At 39.7% G+C, this 10593-nt stretch overlaps 1 protein-coding gene across 1 annotated transcript in view; it reads left to right on the top strand.

The window, feature by feature from the left end:
- Positions 1–6861: 6861 nt before the first annotated feature.
- Positions 6862–10593, top strand: part of neb (nebulin) — a gene marked incomplete at its 5' end in the record, with an annotated part of 147740 nt that continues 144008 nt past the window's right edge. The window contains 6 exons of the mRNA XM_084311456.1: positions 6862–6912; positions 7799–7906; positions 8100–8207; positions 8321–8425; positions 9077–9181; positions 10225–10329. Of these exons, the coding sequence (XP_084167582.1) occupies positions 6862–6912; positions 7799–7906; positions 8100–8207; positions 8321–8425; positions 9077–9181; positions 10225–10329 (582 nt within the window). The remainder of the gene's footprint in view (positions 6913–7798; positions 7907–8099; positions 8208–8320; positions 8426–9076; positions 9182–10224; positions 10330–10593) is intronic.

Here is a 10593-nt window from a genome sequence, read left to right as displayed (position 1 = left end):
TTCCCCTTGCTGTCTGGGACGAGCAGCAGGGAGCCGGTCTAGAGACACAGACACAGGCTCACATACGACGAGCCTGGGAATAAAAACTGCGTCAATTCTGCTCTTTATGTAAGAGGAGAAGACAGCGATTTTCCCAGAGAGACCACAATGTGAGTAAAACAATTGAAAAAGGTTCATGTAACAATTGGACTAAGACTCTCTGAGGAGGAGGCTCTGAAACTCTGAGGAGGCTCCCTCACTGAGAGGGAGGTTCTGAAACTCAGAGGAGGCTCTGAAACTCCCTGAGGAGGAGGCTCTGAAACTACCTGAGGAGGAGGCTCTGAAACTCCCTGAGAAGGAGGCTCTGACCCAATATACACTACTGGTAGGGAGCAGAGTAGAAGACAAATTGTCTCTACTGCATTGCATCACCTATCCTTTATAATGACAGCGGTCTGCAGCACAGGCCCTGTAACTCACGGACATGTATATTGGCCAATAAGAAAACGTGCTTGTGCTTCAATGGCTTCTTGAGCCTGGGAATAAAAACGCATCAATTCTGCTCTTTATGTAAGAGGAGAAGACAGCGATTTTCCCAGAGAGACCACAATGTGAGTAAAACAATTGAAAAAGGTTCATGTAACAATTGGACTAAGACTCTCTGAGGAGGAGGCTCTGAAACTCTGAGGAGGCTCCCTCACTGAGAGGGAGGTTCTGAAACTCAGAGGAGGCTCTGAAACTCCCTGAGGAGGAGGCTCTGAAACTCCCTGAGGAGGAGGCTCTGACCCAATATACACTACTGGTAGGGAGCAGAGTAGAAGACAAATTGTCTCTACTGCATTGCATCACCTTTCCTTTACAATGACAGCGGCCTGTAGTACAGGCCCTGTAACTCACGGACATGTCTCTTGGCCAGCAAGAAAAAGCGCCTGTGACGTTTTCAAATGGCCGGGGGAATCCCGTGTCCCACCTATCCTGGTTTGGTGTGGGAGACAGGAAAATCCCCCCCCCCCCCCCCCCCTGTGACGAGAGAGAGAACACCCTTGACAGGGAGACTGATAGGTAGAAAGGCACAACCTCTCGGCCAATCAGTTTCGTAAAGGATATAACTATATCCGAGGGGGAGGGGGGGTTTATTTTATCCACCCCCTCACCACCTCACCCCTGATATGACGCCATAAAAAAGCAGACCTGTGACACCAGTTGCATGGCGCGCCAGATGAAAGCACATACTTACCTGTAGAGTAAAAGCTTTACATCATGCACGCCAGCCACAGCCGATAACCTTGTTTGTGTAAAAAAATTGTTTTATTTCACGGCTTTGGCGTATGTGTGAAAAACGTGCTACTCGCTATTTTTATCATTACCCTTAAGCAAAGAAAAAATATCAGATTAAGAGAGGGACTCAAAAGGTCCTTGGTTCATATGCCATATATGTACAACTTTGTAAGCTAACACCCATACCAGTTGTGGACTCAATGCTACGTTTACCTAAACGTTACATGAACACACACAACTCTCATCATACAATAAAAAACCCAAGTTCACCTTTACTCACGTAAGAAAGAACGCTGTCTTAAGTTGAGAGAAGGACATAAGCCCTTGGCCGAGTGCTAGAAGTACCTTGCTAAATTATACACAATAGCAACCAATGCAATTTTTCAGAAAAAACTGCACAAACTCCAAGCAAGAAGGCGCCCCCAGCATTTGTAGCTGTGACACGTCGTATCCCCCAAAATGCAGTGAAGTAAACACACGTTTTGTTAAACAAGAACATTGTTATTAACCAAAAATATTCAGGGGGGGGAGGAAGGAAGAGTGGGGCATAGTGTAATGCCTGACTCCCGGAACGCAGGATGAATGGCCGCAACAAATGGCTGGTCCACTATGTTGACGAGGCCTCTTGCTGGCGGGGCCAGAAGTGGCGACGACTGGAGCCTCGCTCTGGCGTTTCGCCCACATCCTGCGGCCGGCCATGGTGCAGGCCGACGACATCTTCTGCCAGAGATGACACAGAGTCAGAGTGTTCAGGGCCCGCTACTTCCCCACGGCTAACGCCAACTGTTAGCACAAGCTAACAGCTAACTCCAGGCTGATGGTTAGCACCAAGCTAACGGCTAGCCTTTCATAGGCCCACTGTCGGCACTGACCAACGGCCAGCTACCGGCTAACAACTAGCTCTTACCGGCCTACCGATAGCTACCGGCTAACGCAGCAGCAAGCTAACGGTTTAGCTCTCACAGGCCCACTGTTTAGCTAACGGCTACTACTGAAGCTGTGTAATGTGAGGAATAGCGATGCAGGCCTGATCACTTCAGACAGCCGACTGCCTCTTCTTCAGCCCCTTAAAGAAAAAAGGGGCAGACAACACCCGTCCCTCTCACAGAACGGTGTTACCAGAGATACAGTGGCATCGGCAGCAAAGCTTTGTTTTATGCGGGCTGCTGCCGTCTTGAGCTCGGGGATATTCTTCTAACAAAACACCAAGCTTGCATCCTTCGCGCCGGGAGCTTTCGTCTTGAAAGGCGGGGCGTCGTCCAGCGCGGCGGCAGAGGGCATCCCTTTTCAGAGACCCGGGACTCGAACCCTAGACTCGGAATCGGGGCTCCCAGGAAAACAAAGCTACGAACTCTCTGAGGAGGAGCACTGTGTTGTCGTGGGCAGGGTTCGAATTATCACCTGAGAGCTATGGGGGGCCCCTGAATTTTTTTTATACTATTTTTTTTCCTGAAATTGTGGCTGTTTTTGAAGTCATATTTAGAGGAATATCTCATTAGGATTAGTCTAATACTAAGTAATAATGACATCACACAACAGTCTAATCATTAGACTATTGTGTGATGTCATTATTCAGTCTCATTCTTAACAATCAATATTTGTTCATTTTCTTACTCACTTATATATAATGCCATATTTACTTATTTGTAGGGATGTCCGATATTATCGGCCGACCGATATTATCGGCCGATATCGGCAGTAAAATGTGATATCGGAAAATATCGGTATCGGTTTAAAAACAAAAAAAAACAATAACAATATTTGTTATATATATATCCAGTGAAATTATTAGTTACCTGAAATTATTCAGTTTTTTAGATGGGGAAACCCTGCATATATCGGTATCGGTTGATATCGGTTGATATCGGTATCGGAAATTAAGAGTTGGACAATATCGGAATATCGGTATCGGTAAAAAAGCCAATATCGAGCATCCCTACTTATTTGCATTTTGCATCTGATAAAATACAACAATTTAATTTAAAAAATTAGACAACATTTATGAACTTGAATTAACATTTATTTGTCTCTGCACTTATAAATCAAAAACTAACAAAATAATCGAATGGAAAATAAATAGTTGTATGGCACAACAGCAGCATTTATCAGGATACAGTGTAACATTATCATCTGATAATAAAATGAACATAAAATAAATACTTGTATAAATCTAAATAAATTATGTTTTTTTTCATCTCTGTGGCAATGTGCTCTATGATCTGTGCACAAGAATGATCGGATCGGTGAGCTGGCCCGACTGTCGCACCGTTCAACTCATTAAGTGTCATAAGGGGGTTCAATTTGGTGAATGGCAACCTTTCTTTAGCGACAGTATATGCTGCCCTGAATGAACTGGCTGTCTTCTTGAGCAAAGCAGATGTGATTTTGCTAACTTTTTTTGGAAGCACTTCCTTCTGGTTTTGACTTTCTATTTCTATAGCTCTATGAGCAATGCTATCACTGTGCAAGTATATTTTCTTCCTCAACTTCTTGCTCTGAGAGCTAGTCACAGTCCCATTCATCCACTGCTCTGCCAAATGGGCTCCAAATGATTTATTTAACAATGTCTTGGCGTTTTTACATGGAAGGCTGAATGAATGAATGAAAATGAATGAATGAATGAAAACTTTATTTAACAGATTGCAGAATGGGTACAATACAGTACGGCTCAATACACACAATTGTTAAGGGGATGCAGACCTGAGAAAGACGTTTGTCTTGTTTCCATCAGGGTCCACAATGCATCCCTCCTTGGCAAATAACCAGCTATATTTATTTTTCCAAAAGTTCCACTGACTCGGACCCCAGCATTGTGGTGGTTGAGTAGCAGCACAGTCCAGTCCAGGTCTAGTGGTGGAGACTCGGGTTTGGCAGTGGCAACCGGCGCGGTAACAATAACAGGTGCACTGCGCACAGGAGCAGCAGAGCTAACACTAGTACTAGCACTAGCAGTGTCAACTTCAGTGACAGTAGTGCTGCTAGCTGCTGCACTAACAGCGTCAGTCTTTGGCCTTTTTATAAAACCAAAGCTGTACAGCCTTGCGGCGGGTTGAGCCTTTTTTTGGCGGTATGTGGCGTACTGTAGTGTTTATGTTTTCAGTTGCAGGACACGGACCGGCAGCTTTCTGTTTACAGCAGCTGCTTGCTGCTTCTTCTTCACTAGGTTGGAGTAGCGTTAAACTTATGGGCGACGCATAGCGGCTTGGAGGTGAAATGCAGCCTATTCCACAACATTAATTACTCTGTTATTTTAAAAACTGAAAAGAAAAATATGATCTATTAACAATTTATTTAGGTAACATAAATAATACTAATTTGTGCATAAAAAAAAAATAAAAAATTATATAATTTTTTTGAGAGACCCCCACAGGGGGTCTTGACTATGGGGGCTCAGACTCTAGCTATGGGGGCTGAGCCCCCATTGGCCCCCTCATAATTCGAACACTGGTCGTGGGGCATCAAACAAGAATCCCCTCCATACCGCTATGGAGAGGCAACGAAGAAGGGATTCTCGCTTGGAGCCGGCTGTTGTGCGGGGACGCAAGCTGTGCAGCTGCCCCCGCACAACTCTCTCTGACACACCTGAGGCCCGCGTCGCAAGACACCACCCGCCCTAGAGAGACCGTCAGCTCCCTCAGCCGACCGCCTCTCGAGGCATAGCATCCAGCTGCACAGCCGGAGCACAACGCCGGCGGGGGAACTGCTCAGCGACGCGCGCCCCAAATGCGAAGCGCCGGTGGAGGTCAGAATAATCCTCTAGATTCTCCGGTGGTGACGACATTATCCTTTCTTTCTCCTGTAAATTAGTGAGAGAGGGAGAAACAAAAGACAATGCCAACACAGCTCCTATAACTAACTAACTACTTTAAGCGCTAAACTTGAAGCGGTGCTATACACATACTTCACGGCGGTGAAAGTAGGGAAGGAGCTGATAGTATGGCCATGACCCCGCTTATATAGGAGCGGATGTGGGAGTGGTCAGGCAGGTGGGCAGGTGCGTACACGTGGTGAAAGTTTTCATGATAGAATATGATTAAAGGGATAGATCCAATAGAGCAGAGCGTAAGCTATAACGAAATATATCTGTGTAATACCATACAGTGTTGTTATTGAGCACTGAATCATTACCTGTTCATTACTTACCAAGTTTGTGTCCACTAGAGTTGTGCATCATACTGAGTGGCCCAATTGTGGCCATCGTACGTGCATTTCTGTGGTTGCTGCTGTGGTTGCTGCTGTGTCAGCAATAATTTTATGATCGACGCCTTTTGGTAGGCAGCAGTCTTTGTAGTTTCCCTCTCCTTTACAGCAAGCAGCACTCTGTGGTAGTGGTCCATGGTCTCGTCAGGGGTTAAGACTGAAATAATATGTAATCATGCTTATATATATATATTTGTAATGACAATGGCTCAGGAGGTAGAGCAGTTGTCTGGTAATCGGAAGGTTCCCGGTTAAATTCCTGCTCCTTCCGAGCAGCGTGTTGACATGTCCTTGAGCAAGACACTTAACCCCTAACTGCTCCCGATGAGCAGGTTGGCACCTTGCATGGTTGCCTCCACCGTCAGTGTATGAATGGGTGAATGTGAGGATGATAAATTGTAAAGTGCTTTGGATAAAAGCGCTATATAAATGCACCATTTAATGATTGTCCACTAGACATGGATATTGTAAACCATAATAAAATGTGCCATTAACTTTAACATTTAGTTTAATAACAACAGTAGTGTTATTATTGTAGGTTAATGGTAGTGTAATAGTATTGATACTAGTCGTATAGTAGTGTTATAATAGTGATGGTGTAGAAGTACATCAGTTTAAAAGTAAAAGAAGTTTTACAGTAGTAGTATTACTGTTCTAGTAGAGTAGTGACAGTGCAATGGTAGTGTTACAGCAGTTAAACAAGTAGTGACATTAAGGTTAAATAATAATAATAATAATAATAATAATAATAATAATAATAATAATAATAATAATAATAATAATAATAATAATAATAATAATAATAATAATAATAATAATAATAATAATAATAATAATAATAATAATAATAATAATAATAATAATAATAATAATAATAATAATAATAATAATAATAATAATAATAATAATAATAATAATAATAATAATAATAATAATAATAATAATAATAATAATAATAATAATAATAATAATAATAATAATAATAATAATAATAATAATAATAATAATAATATTATTATTAATAATAATAATAATAATAATAATAATAATAATAATAATAATAATAATAATAATTATAATAATAATAATAATAATAATAATAATAATAATAATAATAATAATAATAATAATATACAATTCTAGTGTGAGTGACTAATTAGTGTAGTAGTAGAGGTGATTACTGATATAGTAGTGTAACTGCAGTAAAAAACAGTGTACAAGTGGCATGACAGTTGAGTTGTAGTATACCTTTATTAAAACAACATTACTTGAGGGGCACAAAATAGGTAACTAATGGACAGGTAATCATGAAGTAATGATTCAGTACTCAGTAACAACTTTAACTCTAGTGGACACAAACTTGGTATGAGCAGGTAATGATTCAGTGCTCAATAACAACACCGTATGGTACACAACTTTACTTTAGGAGACACAGAAGTAGAAACTAATAGCTGGGTAATAATGTGTAATTATTATGTTAATGTAATGTTATAGTAATGTTAGTGTGTTATTGGTTAAGTGACATTTAGCGCATTATTCAGAAGTAATCAAGAACTATGCATTAAGTAAAGAACCATTTTAACTATTCAGATACCCATGGACAATTAGTTCATTAACTGTTGTTCTCAATTAGCTAATCATTGGCTACTTTTTATAAAATGTTATTAAGAGTTACTCAAGAACTGCCCATTAACAAATGATTTACTAGTAGTTGGTTCCTCATTTGTTCCTCATTTGTTCCCTGGTAACTACTCAAACTTCTTTGTATTGAAAAGTGTTAGCGTTTACTAATACTTACCATGCTTTTCATAAAGCTTTTTTGCTCTCTTGGTCCTACTAGATATTAGTATTATGATAATGTTTTAATTTTCACCCCACTGACTTACTTCCATGTAATATAAATTATTGTAGTGCTTAACTTATTTTATAGTCTTGACATTTGTTGAATAACACATTAAGCACCTTAACCTACATTTTGATCATTCATTGCCATTAATTGTTAAAGGTAAGTAATAGTTGTATTGTTGCAAGTTGCATTGAAGACTCATAAATTCACAGTGGCTTCTTCAGATTGCAATACCTTTCTTGGCTTAATGAATTTAATTAATCCATTCACCTCCATCATCCATTAGCTTTTATCTATATAGCCTACACTGTATTGTAGATTATGTGTGTTGAAGTGAAGTTGATCCTTTGTCCTTGCCTGTTCATGATTGCTTTGCTGGCCTCTCTGTTGTATGTGGAATTGGGTTTTATCTCTTGGCTTTGGCTCCTGACTAAAGGAACCAGGGCCATTGTGTCATTATGATAGCTAACTGCCTTTCCTTGTGCTTCCCTCCAGTCCGGCTTGCCTACCAGGAGAGTTAGGAAGAAGGTCAAGGTGGACACGTCCAAGTTCATGACTCCATACCTGGCCCATAGCCAGAAGATGATAGAGCAGTTCAGCTACGTAAGGAGCAAGCTGCTTTTGCATAAGTTTACTTTATAGTGAAGTTGTGGTCATGTTGTATTATACATGTGATTATATTATACAGTCATTATTCTATTGTATTTTTTAAAAGATTTTAGATTTGTATTTTGTCTCCCCATTTCATAATGTAAGTATTAAATGTCTCTTTCCAATGTGTATCTTTCCTTGACAGAATAAGTACCGTCATGCCTATGATGTGTCAAGGGGGGTGCCACCTGCCTTCACCACTCAAACTCCTGAGTTGATCCGCATCAGGAAGGCTCAGGAGCAGCTCAGTGAGGTACTATGGAGGAGTGCTTTATGGGTTATTGACCCCAAACTCAACAACAACAAAAATCTAAAAATCCATACGTGTTGCCATTGCATAGAAAATAACATATCATCCTCTCACAGGTGAAATACCGCATGGAAGGTAAAAAGACCCGGACCACCAGCTTGTACGGCGCCGATGCCATAGAGATCGCTCATGTCAAGCATGTCTCAGACCTGATCAGCAAGGTAAGTAACCTGAACATACTGTAGAAGCATGATGGTCCAAAATTGCATTGAAGTCACTACAAGTTTTCATCAAAGGTCAATGATGAGGTGAAAAGATCAATCTTTGGCAGTCGAGTTTTCCAGAGAAATGGCTTTGTTTGTTTATATCTTGATTTTCTCTGTTGTTTGTATTGATGTTCCCTAATCTATAAATGTAACTGTTGGTGGCCGACTGGCCTGAATTCTCAAACCACCTTTTGTGACCATGCCCCTAATCTTGAGTTGTTGAGTCGTAGTTAATGTTTTAGATTTATAAGATTAGCACCACCGTGAGGTCAGATGACTCACACCTTGACAGGCCACCTTGCTATTGCTACCTATGCTATAATTGAATGTCTGGCCTGATGGTGGCGCTAGAGGAAAGGTCATGGGGTCACCAAAATCAATAGGATTATTCCTCTAGTGGTCATGAATGTGCACAGCATTTTTCAATACTATTCAATACTTCAATACTACTACTAAAAAAATAGTATTAAAGCAATTTGATCGATACAATACCCTAAAAGTATCGATATCCAGCCCTAGTGTTCACTAGTGCCTACTAGTGGTTAACAATGTTAGTGGTCAACAACAACATCAAGTATTTGTAATTCCTCTGGGCTCTTCCTCTAGGTTTTGTACAGACAGAAGTGGGATGAGACTAAGGACAGGTACCTGCTGCCTCCTGATGCTCCTGAGCTGGTCCTGGCTGTCAAGAATGCAGCTAACTACAGCAAGGTAAACACCATCACCCATCAATCAGCCTAACATTTAGCTCAACGTTTTAGATATGACATGTCCTATGCCTAAGAAATATATGTTCTAGTTAGTTAGTTAGTTAGTTAGTTAGTTAGTTAGTTAGTTAGTTAGTTAGTTAGTTAGTTAGTTAGTTAGTTAGTTAGTTAGTTAGTTAGTTAGTTAGTTAGTTAGTTAGTTAGTTAGTTAGTTAGTTAGTTAGTTAGTTAGTTAGTTAGTTAGTTAGTTAGATATTTGTAGATAGATAGATAGATAGATAGATAGATAGATAGATAGATAGATAGATAGATAGATAGATAGATAGATAGATAGATAGATAGATAGATAGATAGATAGATAGATAGATAGATAGATAGATAGATAGATAGATAGATAGATAGATAGATAGATAGATAGATAGATAGATAGATAGATAGATAGATAGATAGATAGATAGATAGATAGATAGATAGATAGATAGATAGATAGATAGATAGATAGATAGATAGATAGATAGATAGATAGATAGATAGATAGATAGATAGATAGATAGATAGATAGATAGATAGATAGATAGATAGATAGATAGATAGATAGATAGATAGATAGATAGATAGATAGATAGATAGATAGATAGATGGATAGATGGATAGATGGATGGATGGATGGATGGATGGATGGATGGATGGATGGATGGATGGATGGATGGATGGATGGATGGATGGATGGATGGATGGATGGATGGATGGATGGATGGATGGATGGATGGATGGATGGATGGATGGATGGATGGATGGATGGATGGATGGATGGATGGATGGATGGATGGATGGATGGATAGATAGATAGATAGATACCTACTTAATTAAAGGTAAATGAAGAAGTCACAGCAGGTAGGTAAAATATGCAAGATGTAAACAGATTATACATATCTAGGAGCAAGTATTGGAATACAAATAAGAATAAGGGGAAACTATATATAAAAATAGAAGCATAAACATGGTAATTCCAAATTCATGTGAATTCTTCATGGTTTTACTCTTTAGAAACTGTACACTGAGGCCTGGGATGAGGAAAAGACCATGTTCTTCCCCTACAGCGACAGCCCTGAGCTGCGTAGGGTGGCCAAAGCTCAGGTTATCCTCAGTGATGTAAGTAGACTAACAACATCCACCTTTCAAACTCAGTTCATCTACATCCATTCTAACATCTAGCTTTAATAACTTATTATTATTCTAATAATAATAAATAAAGACAATTTAGCTGGAAAGCCTGTATTATATTGATGCATTTTCTACTAAATGTTATTATTTGGGTTTGTGAGTATCGGTAAGTTAATGCATTAACACTACCTTTTTGAGTGCATTGTGATAGAATAATATAATTCAATCTGGCCTGTGTGATTAAGTATAACC

This window comes from Notolepis coatsorum (genome assembly GCF_963971535.1).
Source record: "Notolepis coatsorum genome assembly, chromosome: 3".
In the NCBI taxonomy this organism is placed as follows: domain Eukaryota; kingdom Metazoa; phylum Chordata; class Actinopteri; order Aulopiformes; family Paralepididae; genus Notolepis; species Notolepis coatsorum.
Note: the sequence above shows the minus strand (reverse complement) of the source record. Positions and strands in the feature narration are given on the sequence as shown.